The 20,203-nt window shown below is 36.1% G+C and overlaps 1 protein-coding gene across 2 annotated transcripts in view; it reads left to right on the plus strand.

Annotated features, from left to right (window-relative positions):
* Nucleotides 1–20,203, plus strand: part of CCDC171 (coiled-coil domain containing 171) — a 155,933-nt gene that overhangs the window by 109,059 nt on the left and 26,671 nt on the right. Inside the window, exons 23-24 of one of the 2 annotated variants that reach the window (XM_069776855.1) lie at nt 2,356–2,487; nt 3,391–3,564. In XM_069776855.1, the coding sequence (XP_069632956.1) occupies nt 2,356–2,487; nt 3,391–3,492 (234 nt within the window). In that variant the 3' untranslated portion in view covers nt 3,493–3,564. Of the gene's footprint in view, nt 1–2,355; nt 2,488–3,390; nt 3,565–20,203 lie in introns of those variants that run through there. The other variant, XM_069776854.1, reaches the window with a different exon arrangement.

The following is a 20,203-nucleotide window of genomic DNA, read 5'->3' on the forward strand; positions in this document are numbered from 1 at the left end:
TAGTATTAGCAATCTGCTTTTGTACTTTGACATAGGGATTTCCCTTGTGAATTTTGTCACAGAAAAAAGAGAATCATCAATATCGCAGTTAAACTTGACTTTCAAAGCTAATAGTATCTCATTTGGGGACTGAAATTTAATAAATTTTCTTTGATTCTGGGTGAGTTTTTAAACATCAAACAATGAATTGGCCAGGGTGCAGTAAAATATTTAGATCTATTGACTACGGTTCAGAAGGGTAGAAGGCAAAACACTGGTGGTTTGATGTTGATAAATTCTTAGTACCTTAATCCACATTAATGTTTTCTTTTATCTGTGTGCATATTGGCAGCAAAGACACTGAAAAGTTGGGATATATAAGCTATAAAAATGTAAATCAAATGTATGTATGTGTGTGTATGTGTATATATATATATATATATTTAAAGTAATGCATTTTGTTATATTCAGCAAGGTTAACATCTGACCGGAATTACACATGCTGACAGAACACTCTAGAGAGTATGTTTGTTCCACAGGACTGTATATCCTGAACCTAGTGCACTATGTGTGCAAAAAATGTGTAGAGGACCTTTCCTGTTATAAAAATTGCATCATAGTGCATATGTTTGGCAGCCACAGGTATTGACAGGAATTCTTTAGGTCAACTTGGGAAATGTAGGGCTCCCTATTCCCACAGAATAGAGCAACAAATAAAATAAAATCTTTTCTTCTTTGTATCAGTAGATTTACACATGCATACTTCTTTCAGTCAGAGCAGATTTCAAAGGCTGTGCTATTATTTGAAATATGTTCACTCCTGAGCAACATTTTACAAAAATTAATTTTGTAAGTGGTTACAAAAAAGTAATTGGGATTTAAAATGAATGGACATGTTTTAATTCATGTTTGGTGAGTTCTTTTGGGCAAGGGAGGCTCTAAGAAAAACTGAAATTTATTTTAAAGAGTATTTAGTAAATGGTGTATCTGTTGATTTATATGTATTTAGTATATATTTAGCATATGTTTTAGTATCAGACTGTTCATTGTTGTTAAAGACAGTAAATTATTTTTGCAGTACTAGCTATTGCTACTCAACAGACAGAGTCTATGCCAAATGAATGTATTTCATCTATTCATTTATAGTAACATATATTTGTATGTGTGACTATCCATCTGTATTAGAATCTAACCTGACTACTGGGACCTCGTGGAGGTAGACATGATAATTTTTGTATTAAATAGAATGAAAAATGGGTGTGCAGCAGCACATGGTATCTGAATGTAAGTGATGTGTCCATGGAAGTTCTGTGTTAAATACATGTAATTTCACAGCCATGCTGATAGACTAATTACATGTTTTAATATGTGGAAAAATGTTGCATTTTAAATAATGATAACAATATTTGTCTCGTGTTCAACACTAGTAAGTCTGGCTGTGTTTAAAGACAAAAGCGTTAATCACTACGTTGCTGAGAGTTTTACCTATGCGTTTGTACCACTCCGAAGGCACGCGAGTTTTTAAATTAAAACCAGTTTCTCGCTTAGTCAGCAGGTGGCACTGTGACACCAACGGCCTTTGGTGATGGTTGTGGCCGTATGTAGAAATGGCATTGCTACTGCTTGGGGGTTTTGTTTCATCCTTTCTTTTCAGACTGCCTGCAAAACTAACTAAATATCAAACTGTCTGAATTTTGTGCAAATTGTAGCATTTCCCACTCCAACTTGGCATAGTTAGAAACTGTATAAAAGTCGATTAATACCAATTAGTGCATTATTTCTTACAGTGAGTCCACAATAAGAAATCTTATAGAAGGTTTGGGTTTTTTTCTCCTTCTGTTAATTGCAGAGCTACAGGTTGGTTTATTTTGCTTTGTTTGAGGATTATTCATTTTAATGTGGGGTTTAACTGAATTGATATTAAATGAACCTTATTGTGGAGGACTGATATGATCTCCCTACAGTAGACAGAACTCTCATGCCAGCTTCTTGTTTGTATGATCACATGAACTTTTTAATTTCATAGCTGATGTTTGTTTGAGTCAGAAGTACAATTACTATTTCTTTTCTTATGAGGTTTTTACAGAGGACAGACCTGTGAAATGTATATACCAGGTGGTCTTGTGAGCCCTTAGTGTCTCTTCTTTCCTTCTCATTTCAGACCAGGGGAAGATGCTTTTTCTTCTTAACATTCTCTCCCAGCACTCTGAATTAGAGATTTATTTGCAACGAAAAATCAATTAGTCCTAAATTTATTCATGGATTTCAGGTCCAGCGATCAATGCAAGTCCACTCAGTGGGCTCAAGGGGACCCAGTTCATCCCAGTTAATGTGTCTGAAGGGGAATTACCATTGATGCTGTTTTTTTCCCTTTAGGTCAGAGATCAGACCTTGCTGTCACGGACTGCGGCAACCAGGAATGACTTCACCCTGCAGCTACCCAAACTGCACCTAGAGACCTTTGCAGTGGAAAGGCTGAAGGGCAGGCCAGAGGTTGTAGCATTTCAGGTTAGAGTCTAAAATAATCCTGTTTCTTTTTTTCCTTTTTTGCATCTGAGATAGAACAAGAAGCTAGACTGCTCTGAATGTGTGGAGAACAAAAAGCTTCAAAACTATTGCAGTCAAGAGTTGAAAAAGAAATAATTTCCATATATACTCTTGAATACAATATTTCAGAGATGATATGAACTTTTAATTTTGCAGTTACAATGTTTAATAACTGATGGGAATATGACCATGAAAAAATGCAAATGTTATATTTGAAAATTAATATCACTCAATTCCACCCTTCCTTTCCTCCCCCCCCCCCCTTTAATTTAAGCAAGACAAATAAAATGGGGGGGGGGGGAGGATTTTTATGCTGCTTCTTGGTCAGTATCAGATTTTTCCATATTACAGTTTTAGAAGTAATAGTTATTTTTGAGCATTCCTAATTTAAAAGAAACTGCTATTTGGAATACTTAAATATAGAAGCTGTTTGTGTAGGTTTAAAGACTTGTATGTTTCAAAATACTATTTTCATTAGGAGGAAACAATGGGGAAAAAAGAAAAGTGAACTGAAAATGTACATATTTTGAGCTCTGAAAATGGATTCTGTGCAATGCCTCCTTATTGTTTTTAAGTTTGTTACGTCTTTTTGTACACAAACTGTCCCTTAGTCTTCATAGCTGTGCAGGATGACTTCATTCTTATGATACATTATTGCTAAAGGCAGAACATTTTGTTTTTGCAATGAGGGAACGAAAGGCAGAGTGAGTATGTATACTTCTTTCATTGTGCTCTTCTGTGTGAATCAGAGAGAGGAAAGCTAGTCATGTAAAGTCCAAGGAAGACAGACAGTACAAGTATTGCATAATGTGTGTACATTTCTGTAGTAATCCATTTTAATTTATTGTAGATTTTCTGTTCTAGATGCAGTATATAGTTGCAGGACCAGGGTCACAAAACAAGCATTCAAGAAAGGCAGATTCTAAGCTGGACATTTCTCACTGTGGCCCTCTTGCATGCATGTGATTCAACATGATAAAGATTTAAATTATGTGGGTATTATTGTGTTTCCATAATAAAGTAGTAATGTGTAACACCTTGAGATTCCCATGAACTTTAATTAACGCAGCTGTATGTCTATAGCAGAGGGTAGAGTTGCAATTGTTTCCCCAGTACAGTGATGATCACTTTTAAGGCTGTGCAAAAGGTTCCACAGGTGGCATGTTTTCAAAGACGCTGTCATGGAAATCACCAGCTTTTAAATACTGCTTTTCTAAATTGGTGGCCCATTCAGTGATAGCTGCCTTTTTTTTGTCCCATCCCAACTCCCATTCTTTTTTACCCTAAGAACGATTGTGAGACAGCCTATTCCTTCTTTCTAAGAAGACGAAGAGAAACAGAAGTGTAACAAGTTGCATTTCATATTTGTACAGAGTGCTTGTGGTATAACTAACACATAGTAATGTATGCACTGGGTAGCTTACTGGTGGTGCAGTATTGTAAACATACTTTTTGTTCACCTTACAGCTCCAGTTACACGTGGTTACTTTGTATGTACACAAACAGCATCAGTGATTCACAGTCCATCTCAGTGTGCAGTTCCTTTTTGCCTTTCCTTTCCCCTGTCCTCTCCTCATCTCTAGTTATATAGTGCCTGTTTGATAACTTTCTTAGTACATTACAGAAATTTTATTATAAAATTTGCCTTTTATAGCTGGGAGTCAGCTAATTGATTTTAATTTCACTGTATGTGAAACTATATTAAGGACAATCCTGCAATCTTGAATGAGGTAAGCAGTTAGTAATCACTTTATGGACACTTCTTATTAAAACCAGTGGCACTGTTTGCATGCCTGGTCTCTATAACCACTACTACTACATGTATTTTATAGTTACTCTGTGACAAGTACATTTCAGTTGAAGGCCTTATTATCTGCAACTGTTAGACATAAGGAGGTTTTTTCTAAGTCTGAATGTATTGATATTTGATGGTTTCTTTTAAAAAATTGCATAAAAATTAAGATCCTAAATTAGACAGTGTTAGAGGGATGAAGCACTGGCTATCAGAACTGTTGAGTACTCACAGAAGACTGCATTATTTTATTTATATTATTCATGCATCTAGTTCATAGTAGGTGGCTGGAATCAGTAATTAATAATTTTGTATCCATTAGTTCAGCGTGTATCACTCTTTCATCATATGAGAGGAAGAAAAAAGCTAGTATATTTGTATGTGTGTACACATCTGCATGGGTTATCTGTCTTCCAAATTTTTCGGAAAGCAAGTGGCTCTAAAAGGTGTTTTGAATGAAATCTGCTATCCTTAATTTACCTGATGGGCTCAGTGGCGTTAGGGGTCTATATTCCTTGTCTTTGGGAATATGGGAAGTCTTGGAATTTTTAAATTGCTGTTATGTCTATATGAATGTTTCTTGGGAAAAACAGGCTTTCTTTCTAGGACACAAGTGCAAAGAAGATTGGCATAATGAACCTAAGTTGCTTGACTGTGAACTAAGCTATCAGAGTTTTGGTTTTTTGTGACATGCTTAGTTAATTATCTTGTAAAACCAGAAGGCTGTTTTTTTCTAGTAAATGGATCCAATGTTCCAAATATGAATGCTTACAGGGCCAATCAAACAAGCACACAAATAAAACCTCTCTCATTCCCCAAAGAAGTAATTGTTAAGCTGTACAAGAAGTGTTGTGTATCTTTTAAATAATGTTTTGTACACTCTGGTGATAGACCTTTAGATAATGAAATGAAATATTTGGGACACAGAGTTCTATGTATCTTCTCCAAAGCCTGCACTTCATGTAATGGCTCTTAAATTACAAAATTATGTAATAGATTGAAATGTAAGTTATTCAACAAGAACGTCCTTGCTCTGAATGTCTTCTAAAGCCCCATGCAAGTAGTGAAAATCAGACTTAATTTGTAGGCATTTGTTAAATTCTTGAGGACTGTAACAAGAATTACTACAATAGTTTGAAAATGTCACTTGAGATGGATAAATAATGAAAAAAGTGCAGTATCTTGAAAAGTAAAATGATATGGTTGCTGTAGCTTTGAAACACATTGACCTGCTATTTAATTGCTGTGAAGGATCTTATGTCACAAAGTTGTGGTTTGTTACTTAGTTAACTTTGAAAGTGGAAAATACAGTATTATTTTCAAGCACCTGAAACACATGAGAACAGGATTTAAGGTGTGCTGTTCTGTCTGTGCCTGAATGCTCCCACTGAAGACAAAAAGTGGAACTGTATGTGAAGCCTCCAATAAATACAGGATATAAGGTAAAAAGGAGCATCTGAAATAACATGAAATTCCTAATTGTAGTAGTCTTGCTTGGCAGATGACTATTTAAGTTAACCAGTAAAGGTTATCAACTCTTCATAAAATACAAAATTGAGTTGTGCTACACCTTTAGGAAGAGGATAATGTTCTCTTAACTCTCTCTTCTGAAAGAGGTTATTGGCTCACAGAAAAAGTGGTCATTCAGAAGATTCCTTCTGAATTGTCTCCAGTACTTTTACATCAGATATGTAATTAATGCTTATGGCAAGCAATTTGATCTAAAAACCAATGCATAAAGTCCCCCAATAAATCAGATAAGGTTTAAATGTTCATACATAAAAAATTAAGCATTGGTATACTCTCACAATGAATTTCTTCTATTTGGAGATGCAGAAGGGTAAGAACTGGTATGAAAGAAACTTCTTGAAGCAAATTTAGGTACCTCAGACTAGCTTTGCAATAGCAATAGGATGTGTAATGTATACTTCGTGTATAAGTGCTTGATTCCTGAACAGGGAAAGGCTAACAACATACAAATCAGTGGCTTTGCCTTGCATACCTAGGTTATGCTCTGTATCTACTGTTGCAGGTTGGTTTTACAGGAGGTACAGGAGCTGTTTAAACATAGCAGAGGAGCACTGACTTTATGGACAATGTCCCAGGTGTTCCTATACACAGAAGTAACAGATTTATTCAGGGAGTGTCAGTGAAAAAAAGTGGCAACAAGGAACTAGCTGTGGCTGTCAGAATCACATCCACTCTGTGTCCGAAAGACATGCATACAGCTGTGTGATCAGCCAGCCACTGATGTTCACACATAGTAGCTGCCTGCAGATGTACAATTAGGGAAAGAGTAACCATTTTCTGTGTCATGGGAACTACCCTGACCTCTGTCTTCAAAGTCTCCATTTGCATATTTTATTAATTGGCCCTATTTTTGACTTTTGGTCAGTATTTGGCATGGTGGGCCTCTTCCTCCTCTAGTATCTGGTTGCTAAAGGCTGTGATGTTACATCTGGATGTTGGTTTGGAAGAGAACTGATATTCACAGATGAACTTGTGTTGCTGTTTTACAGGATTTATATGAATTAGGGAATCAAAATGGGCAAGTTTTGTGAGTGACTTTAATGAGGATGTGCATATTTAATGTGTTTATGTAGTGTATGAAAAAGCAGGTGTGAGGATGAGACTATAGGCAGGCTTCTGCTGTAAAAGGGGTAGACATACATGTATCTGTCAGTATTTATAGGTCTTAGGAGAATGCATTTCTTTATGTGCTGCCCTTCACCTGAGATGTAAGATTGACCTGACTGTTGGAAATCCCTTGCATATTAAGAAAATTTTAGTTTGTTATAACCAGGGAGTTGAGTAGGTGAACCTATCTATGTTTTTCATTACTAAGCTCTTCCTTAATTTTGAAAGGTACTATACACTTGTGGTGTACTTTTTCTCCTCCAGGTGGGTTTCAGATGGGTAAGTTTTCACTTTGTCTCATCTGTCTGTGTCTGTCTCCCTCTCTTTTTGTCTCTCTGTGTGCCACACACTCTCGTTCTCTGCTGCACGTTGTCTCTCCCTGTGTCCTGCGTGCACACTCTGCACTGCATGTGTACTCTCTGCCGCACGCTTGCTTGCTGCTGTGTGCACACTGCTGCACGAGCACGCGTTCTCTGCTGCTCTCCCTCTCCCTGCCGTGCCTGCTCTCTCTGCTGGGCGCTTGTGCTTTCTCTCGGTTCATCTCTGCCTGCCACTCTGCCTCGCTCTCTCTCTCTCAGTCTCTGCCCCTCTCTCCTGCTCCCTGTGCCTGTCTTTCCCACTCCGGTCTGTCTTGCTTGCTCTGTCTCTCTCTCTGTCTTTCTGTCCCCACTGTCCCTCTGCTGCTGCCCCTCTTCCTCTCTCTCTGCCTGCGCACCCCCCCCCCCCCCCCGCCCCGTGCTCCCTCTGTCCTGCTCTTCCTCTGTCTCTGTCTTCAGCATGTGTGCATCTGTTCATGCAGGTTTAGGAAGTCCACATGGGGTTTATATGTACTTCTTTGTGTTTCTCAGGTGTTTTGAGGTAATTTGAAATGAAAAGTGCAGTTATAGCATAAAGGCCTGTAGTGGTAATAGTAATACAGTCAAGTACTGATATATCTTCAGTGTTACCATATAATGATTATAAATTTTTGAAGGAGTAGGTTCTTACCATTTATTTTATGTAAATTATGTATTCACGTATGATTTAGTCATGCATTATCTGATTGTGTTGTAGGTCCACTTTTTCAAATTAATTGGGCAAACATATATGTAGTTTAAAGTGTTAGAAGCTTCTTAATTTGTGTTTGTTTTCACTTGTTCATTAATTTTAGATTTATGCTTGATAGATTAGAAGGTAAAAGATATACATAATTCTCCTGATAATTTTTCTCAAAATAATAAACACTTTGTCATTCCTGTGTTTACTTGTCAATAACAATGTTCTTATCAAATTGAGGAAGCAAGTGATTTCAAAGGTAGCATTATAATTCTGTCATCAGATTTTATCCTCTGCATAGGGCAAGTCTTTCAAACATAAATCACTTCTGGTATGAGGACTTAATGGGATGAACTAATAGTGGAGTAGCTGCTTGAAAACTGAATTATTAGTATTTCAAATCTTGTACTTCTGTTTTGGAGCCTTTCACTTTATTTTTTTAATGGCATGGCTGTTAAAAGAACATATAATAGTGGTTTTTTTCTCTTAATACTTCAGAAAGGAGAAACCTTTTTAGGAGAGTTTTAATAGTGATTTTATATATATACATGCACCCAACATGCACACACTTCTAGTGTTTTCTTTTTACTTCCACCATTTTACCCACAGAAGGAACTATCCATTTCATTACAGCGGCCAGAATACTGCCTTCTCTGGAATTGTACTGCTGCTTCTTGTTGGGTAAAACTGGGTCTCCAGGAGTTCAGCAGCTGCTATCAACAGCACCTGGGCTGCCCTCTCCCTCTTTTATTCTCCTCTCTAAAAGGACTGATTTCCTAGCTAGTGTCGAAATGTGCTGCTTCTGGACTGACGACGATCCTGCCTTCCAATATACCTTTTAAAGACAGAAGCGATTATAAATCTAATGATACGTTGCACTTGCACCTTGAGTTGAAATACTCATAAATAAGTAAGTGTTTTAAACTCATTAGAGAGGGTTGGTACCTCTTGCAACCCTGACCTTTTGCAAACTTCAATTTGTGAAAAATAAAGTTGGTGCAGGGCTTGAGAAACAATAATTAACAACTAAGTAAAATCTGAATAACCAGATTGAAGAGATATAACATGAAGAACTCTAATTTAATTTCCTTGAATGTGTTCTGCTGGTATCTGGAATCATATCTCCAGATCAGATGTATCATGGTGATAAATATTTAAAGACATTTTAGCATAATTTAACTATAATTCCCTTAAAACATAACATTCATGTGTGTTAGCAAAACACAAGTTAAAACATAAAAAGTGAGGCATCTTCAAAATGCCAGTGATACTGAAAATTTGCCTTGTGTAATTTGAATTTCACATCCTTTCTCCTTTCGGAAGGTTAACTGTGTTCCCAACTTCCTCTCCTTCTCACAGCATTTCTTTTAGCCGTCTTTTCCTCCCTGTCCTCTATGTGCTTTTTATTGCTCTCTTTTCCTCAATCCCCCCCTCCTTATCATTAGCCTCTTTCCCTTGCTTTCTTAGCCACCCTTTCACTTTTTTGTTTCTTCCCTTGCCTTTCTTCATTCTAATAAATGAAGAGAGACTACATGAAGAACCCTTCTCAGAAGGCTTTGTAGTTAGCTGGTACACTGATTGCACCCTAACCCTGTTAAGTCTTTGGCACTGTGGGACCATAAATATCAAAGTCAGTATCTGTAATCACCAATTAATCAATTACTGAAAGCTGTCTCTTTATGCCTTTGAAACTACTAACTCTTGTCTAGGCTCTTTCATACACATTGTTAGTTTTGTAAAAACTTTTCAGTTAAGATCTGCTGCTGATTATCTTGAATGCTGAAGTTAGTATATAATCATTTAACCTTTCAGTAACCTTTCTTAATGGAAAATTTTCTTTCTTGACCTTGTCAAGCAATCATGTAACTATCTGCCTTTGTTCACTTAGACTTTTTCATACATTTATAACTGTTACATGTGGGTAATCTCTTATAAATTACCTCTGCTGATACACAGGGAAGCTCTATAAGAACTGTGTAAAATATGATCTTAATTCACTAAATTTATTTATTTAGTTTTGCTTCTGCTTGTAATCCTGGGATGGGTTTTTCTTCCAGCTGGTTACCAGGTTGCTGCATCTTATAGCATAAGGACCCAACAAGAAGCATCTTTATTGACTTCTAGTCACTATTCTTTCATGAGAAAAATTACTCTAGAGACATGGTGATCTCAATACGTGCCCAAAGCTGCCTCAGTGAATAAGGGCAGACACCTAAAAGCTGTAACTACAAAAATAAAGCATTGTTCAATAACAGAAAATAACAAATACTGTTTTCGCAGCACCTTGTTTGTTAGGCAATTTTTCTTACTTCAGAAATCCTATCATTCAGAACTGCATGGGATTATCTGTGTGCACTATCTTCAGAAAAGGAGTAATTTTACCAGATAACCACTGCGTAGCTTGGATGTGGTTGTATTGTTTGATATTGTCTGCAGTGTGTACTGTTGTAACACAGATAAACACATTCAGAAGCATATCTGTTAAACTGTTGATAGTCATGTGGGTTACAAAATGAATTCATTAAGTGAATACCATGAAAGATTAGGAATTGTCTGGAGTCTTACTTCTTTTGTACTAGTTCTTTTAATTTCGAAAACTAAGAAGAAACGCTGAGCAAGTGAGTCTGAGCAATAGGATTTAATAAGGCAATAGACTTTATTACACAAATATCTTAGTACAAGAAACAGAACCAAACTATTTTCTATTCTTAATTACATGTAAACTAAAAAAAGAAACTTCTTCAAATGCTGAATCTTTTGTTTAGTCTTTTTTCACTTAACTGCTTAGTATTCCATTATTATAAAACATATGTCTATCTGTTTGTTATTCTTATTGATAGCTTACAGAACAAGAAAAAAATTATTAAATAATGCAGTATATTAGTGCAAGAATTTTGTAATGGAATCAAGGGAGATATTTCTGCCCAGATACCGCATTTGGTAGGCCTTGTAGTTAAAGACCTGGAAGAGGAAGGGTTATCTACAACTTGAGTGAGTTTATTATGGCTTAGTGATTTGCTGATTGATTTCATTTGCTGTCAGTTAAGGCTCTCTTAATGTCAGCTTTCTTTGCATAATGCCTTGAAATAAAGACTGATGAAGTTTTTCAGATTGATGCCGCTTACATAAACTGACCCTGATTTGCCCTTCTGCATGACAATGTAAGTGACAGCAGTTAGACGAAAATATAGCAATGAATATGCAACTTAAGGATTAAGAAAAAACACAGTAAATCTTTCAGAATATAAAACTAGGTGTAAAAAACCAGGCTGTTCTGTTAATTCCACAGTTGTCCTATACCGAAGAACTAGACCAGGATAGCATCCCAGCTGGTATACCACTGAAGTGAAATTCAAAGAGGACAAGTTTTGAAAGGATTAAAAGTTGACCTGTTTTTTACCAAATTCGACCAATTTGCCACTAATTAATTTGGGGTTTGGGTTTTTTTGGCGGGTGGGGTTGTAAATTGTGGCTCATAAATTCACATATGTTGTTAATCTGGGAATTTTCTTTTTTACATTGTTATCTTGCAGGAATCATAATGAACTACTTTGAAGCTGTTGTCTTGATTTTTCAGTTACTGAATTGATTGATGGTCTAGTGATAGGTGCACTAGAATCCTAAGGTCACAAGTTCCAACACTTATATGGGACTGTGAAAAGCATAATTTCTTAGGATTGATAAGGTCTATTGCTGTAGGTGTTCCAGGACAAATATGCTTGAAATAGGACACTCATTTTTAAGGAATACTTGTCCACTGCAGTACCCAATTTCATTATAGTCTTCTTTAACTCTCCCTTCATTATGGTCTTTTCTCTCATTATGGTCTCTTCCCATTAGAAGCAAAAAAGGAATTAAGGGGTGGGAAGAAAATGGAGAGGGCTGGAGGGTGCTAAAGTAATGGAAAATGGGGGAATGTGGAACTGTTTTGTAAACCTGAATAATAGGGATACACAGCCTGCATGTTGGCAAGCATACCTGCAAAGGATTGAGTCTTTCATGGCTTTTAAAAGGATAATATCCATGGAAAGACCACCATTTGTTTATCCTGCTGGAATCTTGATAGAACTTAGATTCCTTTGGATTGCTTCCACGTCATGACTTCATTGACAAAAGTGCAGTTCTAAAGTAAAGATCAGGAGGAAACAGCCACCCATTCTATCTGTGGGACAAACTTGCAATGCCCATTTAATGCCTGAAGGCTACATTTTAGTTCTCACTTCTCTCTGTTCAGAGGCAGATTGTGTGTTCTTCTCCAGTACCAGAAGCCATTTGTAGGTCTCCCTCTTCCTGATAGTATCATAACAGACAAATACTAAAGGGAGAGCTTAGAGAGCAAAGCATCATGCCGTTGCTACTGCATATAGTGCCAGATGTTATCTCCATCCAGTTTCCCATTCTTAAAGAAGTAACTTTTTTTATAGATTACTTAAATATTGCACAAGCTAAAGATTAAAAATTGAAGTTTAAATTCTGAAGTTTTTACAAATGCTTGCAAAGATCACAGGACTGAGTTTTGAGCAGCAAATCTCCTACTTGTCAAAATGTGATGTTTGTCTGTACCTTGGCAAAGGTCACTATCCTAGATGCTTGATTTGTGCTGCATTTATTCCATATGAGACTTGCTGCAAATTTTACTCCTTTGGGAAATATACTGTGGGACTGAGTAAACATTTAATGCCTAGAGGGCACATAGAATAGCAGTAAATCTGTTTGTCCCTGCTTAAAAACAGGTTGGACAGAGGACAGTAAAAAAAAGAAAAGAGTATAAGAAACAGGGCTAAAATGTCTCCAGAATTTCTCACAGCCTCCACCATTTTAGTTCAAGGACCTCCTGAAACAAAATTCATATTTTTGTATTCAACAGCCATTTATTGTTCCATTGCTTTTTGAACCCATGTAAAGTTAAGCATTCACATGACTTGTGGAAAGGGCTTTTTCAGCTTAACTACGTGCTTTCTGAAAAACTATTTTCTATGTTTCGAAAATGGTTTCTGCTACTTCATTTAATGTTAATATGTTAATATTAATACATATTCTTAGTTTACCTTCTTTATACTAGTCATGCTTTGGCATTGTCTGTCAAAATCATCTCCCATTCTCTGCCATTCCATTGGTAGTTGTTTCTTTTCAGGTTACTTTCCTCATTTCTGAGCTACAAGAAGGTGAAAAACAGCAGAAATCATCTATAGTTTCTAGATTTGGTAAGCTCTGGAAGCAATTTCTCTGTGTTACCAACATCCATACAGACAATTGCTCATAAATGACCTAACTGCAAGTAGTGGTCCAGCTCTGAAAAATGGATAAGGAAGTAGTAACTAGATGTAGTTTGGAAAATGCTGTCTTCTACGGTGTTTATAAGTTAGAATAGCCTGGGATGCTTGGATAAGAACCAGATGCTTTTGTTGATCCACCATTAAGGTCACCACTCAAGCACATAATGTTGCAGTGCCTGCAGTCATTACCAAATCCAGTAAAAAAGAAAGACTAAAAAGGGCTTTCTCAATCTAATTAGGATACCCTATGATATAGGGTATTTTATTTCTGATCCTATTGTTGAAGAATACTTTATGCTGTCTAGGCAAACTCATCTCACCAGTGCCTATCCTCCTTAGTTTTCTCCTTTCAGTGTTGCTATAAGCATCCAGTTTTACAAACAGAATTCAGAAAGTTACTTTATCTTTTATGCTTCTAAGGAATTGGATCTAATTGTTGACTGTTGGCTAGACAGGGGAATAGACCATAACAGCCTGTTCCTTACTTGCCAGGTTCCCAACCTAATAATTCAAACCCTATTCTGCAATCTGATGACAAGTTTCCATTTAATGAAAAGACACTTGGTGCATTTGCTGAAGACAAAGCAGAAAATCAATGTCTTCCAAAACATTATCTAAAAAAGCTCATCAGGTAACAATACATCCTTGAATTGTAGGTCTGAATGAGGACAACCAGAGCTCTGCCAATAGAAAAGTTAGTGTCTTCTTCTCTTTGTTTTTCAAGCTGTTTCAGGTGAACAGCTTTCTCACTTAGCTTGTTGACCTCTTGCATAGAAGAGGCCCAGACTTCAGTGAAGTGGAGTCTCACTCATTCACCAGTTTTTAGCATGTGTTGATTGGGATTTATACCTTTCTGAGTTGAGGTAATCTGCCATCTATATAACAAACGGCAAAAAGATAGACAAACAGAATCAGTTTTTCCCAGCAAGGGTTTTCCTCACCTGTACATCCATTGTTAGTAGAACTAGATATTCAGAGATGACAGGGATCATTTTATTCGTTCTTCTTTCTCAGATTATGATGGTTAAAAGCAAACTTTAGGAGGAAAATATTTTATTTATTTCATACTAAGCTTAAGGATAGCAAATTGTCAAGCTCAGTGTCAGTACCACTTTTGGCAGACATTGCCAATATTCTCTGACTTTTGCTTTGGAAAGAGGGATGCTAATGTTTATGCTCATTGGGCAGGTCAGTAGTAGGTATACTGTGGTCTTTAAATTTCCTTTGACTCTTCAGATTTTGGAACAAGAACTGTTGTCCCTGGAATTTCTAATAAAACATTTTCATGACATAAATCACGTCTTGAAAGCAAGTCTGATTGGAAATCTAGCCATTTGAATGTTGGGTTTTTTTAAATACAAATTTTGATAACATTCAAGAATGTATGAAGCAGACTAGTTATCTCACTAACATCTGAATTTAGGCAGAATGAAGGCAGAATACCTGTCCATCCTATATGTGGCAGTGGATATTAGATTAAGGGTATGTCCATTTACCTGAGGAATGCAGTTCACCTTTTCTAGATCATTACTTTCTCTGTAGAGACTGACTGGTGCTTTTTCCTGTGCTGGCATCATGAATTTGTGTGCATAACTGATGTTCGATGAGAAGCCAAAATGAAAAAATTGGGTTACTATCCAACCTAACAGGTATACTTCAGGGTTTCATTACAAAGCTACAAAATGTTGCTTTATGTAGGATGAAATATTTATGTTGAATTAAAATGCAGTGCTACCATGAACACTTCATAAGAAAAGCAAAGGAAATGAAGTAACTATATCACAAAACTTTGTGCAGTTTTCTAGCCCCTGGGCTCCATTAGACTTGAGTATTCACCTAAAATCTGATACGAAGATTACGACTCAGTAATGGTTGTTTATGGATAAGCTACATAATCACAGTTGTCATATCGACTAAACCTGCCAGAAGGGAACTTGGTCTCTCCTAATAAATGGCAACTACAACATAGATTGTCTTCATCTTTTTGCACAGAAAATGCAAAATGGACACATTTCCTCCTTCTAAGCATATGTAAAATATTTTATCTAATTCAGTTTGAAAATGTTTTAATCTAAAATTGAAAAGCTGCTGCTTGTGGCCAGAAAGGAATAATCTATATCCCTTCATAGCTCTAGTCAAAATATTTAAGGAAATGTCTATACTGAACCCAGATTTTGTGGGGTGATAATTTTCTTCTGTTGGAGTCAGTGGCAGACTTTTTCTACACAGGTTAAAATTAAATTTGTATTTTTTCATGAGTTTCTAAAAAGATTAATAGAAGTCTCAGTAGCATCTATGTGACTGTAAAGCATATTTCTTTACTAAAAGTAATTGAAATTGGTCTTAGTTAATAGGCTACTCTTTAAAACCAATGAAAAACTGTATTTTAATTTTCAGTAGACACATTGTTTCTACTATGTTGGCAAATAGTGGAGTTAAGTTACTTATGTTGGTTAATTTGTGGACAGCATTTCAGAAGAACAGAAGAGTTTTTCAGATCTCACATTTACCTTCCATGTGCAGTTGCTTCAGATTTTCCTACTTAGTAGCTTGATAGATTAATATCTTGTCTGCTCCTCTCTCCTCCTTAAATTGTTCTATTACACATACATCTATAATTAATCCATTAGATTTCAGACAGTTAAGACTTAGTGTTTAGGTAACACCTATTTATAAAAATTGGTTTGCTTATATAGGATATCCTATCATATGTAGGAGTCCCTTGAAAATAAGAAAGAATATGCTTTTAAAAATTGATTTTACTTCTATGAATTTGATTAGGAAACCAGAATTCTTTACTTCAGCTTTTGTACATCTTTTTTTCCAAGGTGTCCCTCCAACAGACCAAAAGCAACATCATCCAGATAAAGGCAACTTGTACTTTCACTTGACATTTCACCTGGGTTTTGTTGAGAAGTTTTACCCTCATTTCTCCTCAAGACTGAATGTGTGATGGGACACTGCCACTTTTTAAAATAAAACTGCATCCTGACTTTTCCGTTGTGGCTGCTGCTGTTTAGTTCCTCTCATCAGTGGTAATTTATTGTGCTCACTCAAAGCAGATTTTCATGCTCACAACTGAGGCACTTTAACGTGGACTTGATATTCAGTGACTACCTGTCCCTCTTTCATTCATCCCTGTCTAGAATATACACTGCAAGGGAAAGTTGAAGGAAGGGTACCAGCCTGAAACTTCTTTCAGTTTCCATTTCTTCCTCGCCAAAACCATTTACTTGAAGATTCTCTTCCTTCCTGACAGACTGAAATGTTCTGTTTGTATCAAGACTGTGTAAGAAGATGGGAGGGGGTACAAGGTATTGGTAGCATTTTCCCCATAGCTGTAGCTTGAAGTGCAAGTTCTTCACGGCAGCGATTGTTTTTCCTTTACATTTTGCATGCAGGTATGCTTGACTTTGTGCAACAGACAGTGAGAATGGTCTTTGCATGTAAACATTATTGGCCTATAAAAATCTGCATTTCTTTAATTTTGTTAAGTGGTAATTTGCTTGCATGGTCTGGAGATATTTCTGAGTAGTCAAGGCTGCGGGTAGCTCCTTTGCTATAAAATTCTCAGGATGCTTTCTGCTACTTGATCATAACAACAAACACATTGGTCTTAATGTATCAGTTTCTAGAAGATCAATGTTATTTTTTAAACTCTTACACTTTGTAATAATTTTCATGGCAATTGTTGTTATGCCCATCCACTGTGGTTTCCAGTAGAAGCACTTTCTCTTCAGTCTCTGTCAATTTCAATGCTCCCTTTTCAATTTTATTGTAGGAAGTCATGTCATTACCTCTTGCAGAGAATCTGGCCTTTTATTTAGAGCTTCATTCCCTTGGGCTATCCTCTGAGACCTACAGGGTAAAGTAATTGTTATTGAAGCGAAGGGGATAGAGTTAGGCCCCGTGTGTGGCACTGAGTCAGCTTTCGTTGGGAAAAAAAAAAAAAAGTTGTAACAGAACTGACCTGCTTTTTGGCACACTTAAATTGTGCATGCCACGCTTGAGTGGAACCCAACAAAAAGTTTAGTGTGGAAATGAGATACAAGGAGAATAGATCATTAAAGAAGTGCCAAACAGCTGCAAAAGTGCAATTTTGCTGAATGCTGTTTCCCTTGAGGGTTTTTTTTCTGATGCCTGAGAAGTTGCTCTATTTACATCCTCCAATGATGCCACTAGGCATTTTGGACTATGTGTCAAGGCAGCCAGAATGGGTTTATCAAATGCTAAAATGTATGGAGGAAATTAATTTTAATCCTTTTTTCCCCAAATATAGCTCTCAAATCTATAATAAGTATCCTGAGATCTTGCTTCTGAAAGCAAAAAATAATTGATATATGCTTTGTTTTCTGGACTCATTTTAACTAATCTTATTTATGTCAGTTTGAAGCAAGGCAGTGATAACAGGCATTCTATAGGTTATCCATTAAGCATGCAGAACTCCACTCCGTGGAGTTTTGTTTTCACACCAGTTGCTTTTGCCTGAACTGCACTTCAGCCAAATTCTGTACCATAAATGAAATTCTCAGTCTTTTCAGATTCTCATCTAAGCACTTTGTTATACTAGAGTTAATCTTTCATTCTTCTGAAGTCCATTCATTATTCCGTCTCTTGTTCTTTTTCATCTTTTTGTATATGTTGCCCTTAGGTAAATTTACTACCGGCTAACATTCTTTTTAGTTGAAGAATTTCCTGAAGGGAGAACCTAACAGTCAAATGTTAATTTTGATTTTTTTATACTTTTTTTTTTTAAAGCACAGTGTGTAAAGTAGATGGTCTTGTTATTCTGGCTGCTGCATCTGATGTTACAAACTCAATGCTTATATTACCAGGCTGTTAGTCTGTTTGATACCTTTTAATAAGCATCATTTCACATAAGGTCTCCTTCCTTTAGTTTTGTTCCTTCTAAACAGGAGATACAGTTCTATGATAATAGCAGGCCCAATAAGATCCTGAGTTAATGGTATAAAACGGGTATAAAAATAAACAAACTGATTCTTAATTACTGGTATTTTATTTGTAACTTCAGAATAGTCTAAAACCTTAAATGGAAGCTTCCATTCGCAATTATTTATAACTCATAATCCAAATAAAAATTATTTTGAACTGTGTTTGTTCTCATTAGTCAAGCACTGAGGGCAAGGGAGACAACATGTGCAGTGTTTTAATTTGGAATTAAAAATGCCAGTTTTATAATGTATAATAAATACATTAAAACTTTGATGAGAGGTCTTCTGCTAATTTGCATATGCTGATCTGTATATTTCTTGCCATATGTTTCTGCTATAACTGAATTGAGAACAGCTGAATTTTGAGTAACCTTTGAATTTCATAAATTAATTTTTTAAAAAAGGTTTATTTTCTTTTTGTGTTTCATATTCCTTAAAGATTGTTGTGTAAGTTGTTGGTATTACCCATTTTTCACTGAAGATTGGAGCCTTCTAGTCTTGTAAATATATAGCCAGTAATACATGCAAAAGTGGTTCCAAAGCATCTATAGCACTGTGCACCGTAAAATCGATGGTTCTAGAAATGGTGTACCAAACAAGGAAATGATTGGTTATTCAAAAGTACACTGAGGGAATATTAGAAAAAATTGTTTTTACATGTCCTTTGGAGGACTGTCTCTAATGTTAAGCGTTCTTAGTCCTTTTAAAGATTAATCTGGAGAAAGAAAGCACAGCTTAAATTCTGCTATTTTGCTCTGCAGTTCACTGGTTTGTAGTTTATAAACAGTTTGTCTCATTTTTACTCTCAACTCAGGTTTCTCAGCTTCACCAACTTGTAGATTAAGCCAGAAACTTTTATTTGTAGAAGAGGTAAATTTATTATTTCTGTACCCTTGTATTACAGATGAAACATCTTTGAACAGGTCATAAGGACCTTCTTCCTTATGGCTGCTTTGAAATAAACCTCATCAGTTAATTTCACTTAAAAGAAAACATGTTTCCTTTTTGTTAAATTTTATATATGTTTTCTTTTATCTAATTGTGTGCTTATCTATGTATATTCAGGGTATCAGAGCATTGGTAAATGGCTGTGCACATACATGGTTTTGCAATGCTCCTGTCTTCTGGCCTTGTTTTTACAATCTGAGGAGGCAGGCAAAATGGCCAGGTAACCAATGCTCAGAATCTTCAGAGTCCCATTTTATAAATAAATAAGGGTCTGAAATTTAAAATACTTTGTTCTTTTGTCATGTGAATAGCACTTAAGTGAATTTTTCAAAATTTTCTGATTTGCTTTGAATTGATGGGGATACTGTTTTACATGTATAAATACCCATAAAAAAAGATCCTTAGAAGTACTTTGGTTTAAAATAACTTGCCCACTGAAAGTTATATTTGAAAATAGGACTTGGGCACTCTTGCAAATTTTGTGCCTAGTCCAGCACCTTCCACATAAAAGCATCCTTTCTCCATGCCAACCTTACAAATGTATTTTTAACCTGTGAGTTACAGCCAATTATCTGGGAAAGTCATGCATCTGTTTTCATGAAGCTGCCTACATCTTGACATAGTGTTGGATCATGGATCTTCTCTCACATTGAAGACACTTTTGACATTGAAAACACCTACCATTATAATTTGCTTCTGCCATATCAGTGGCACATGATGTAGAACTTTAAATAATAGTGAAATCCTTTATAAAATAAGGCATTGTGTGGAGTAAAAGGAAAAGGAAGAGGTCACTGAAAAAAGCCATTCAGCTATCTGATTAATTCCTCTTTTTCTTTGATTAATGCAGAGTAATTACTTACAATTTCTGCTCTTAAAATTGACAGTCCTATGTAAATTTCAACCATTATTAACTTGCATCATGTTTCATCCTTGAGAGGACTTTGTAATTGCTGAATCACAGGCTGGTTGAGGTTGGAAGGGACCTCTGGAGGTCATCTGGTCCAAGCCCCCTGCTCAAGCAGGGACATCTAGAC

The sequence above is a fragment of the Haliaeetus albicilla genome, chromosome Z (genome assembly GCF_947461875.1).
Source record: "Haliaeetus albicilla chromosome Z, bHalAlb1.1, whole genome shotgun sequence".
Classification (NCBI taxonomy): domain Eukaryota; kingdom Metazoa; phylum Chordata; class Aves; order Accipitriformes; family Accipitridae; genus Haliaeetus; species Haliaeetus albicilla.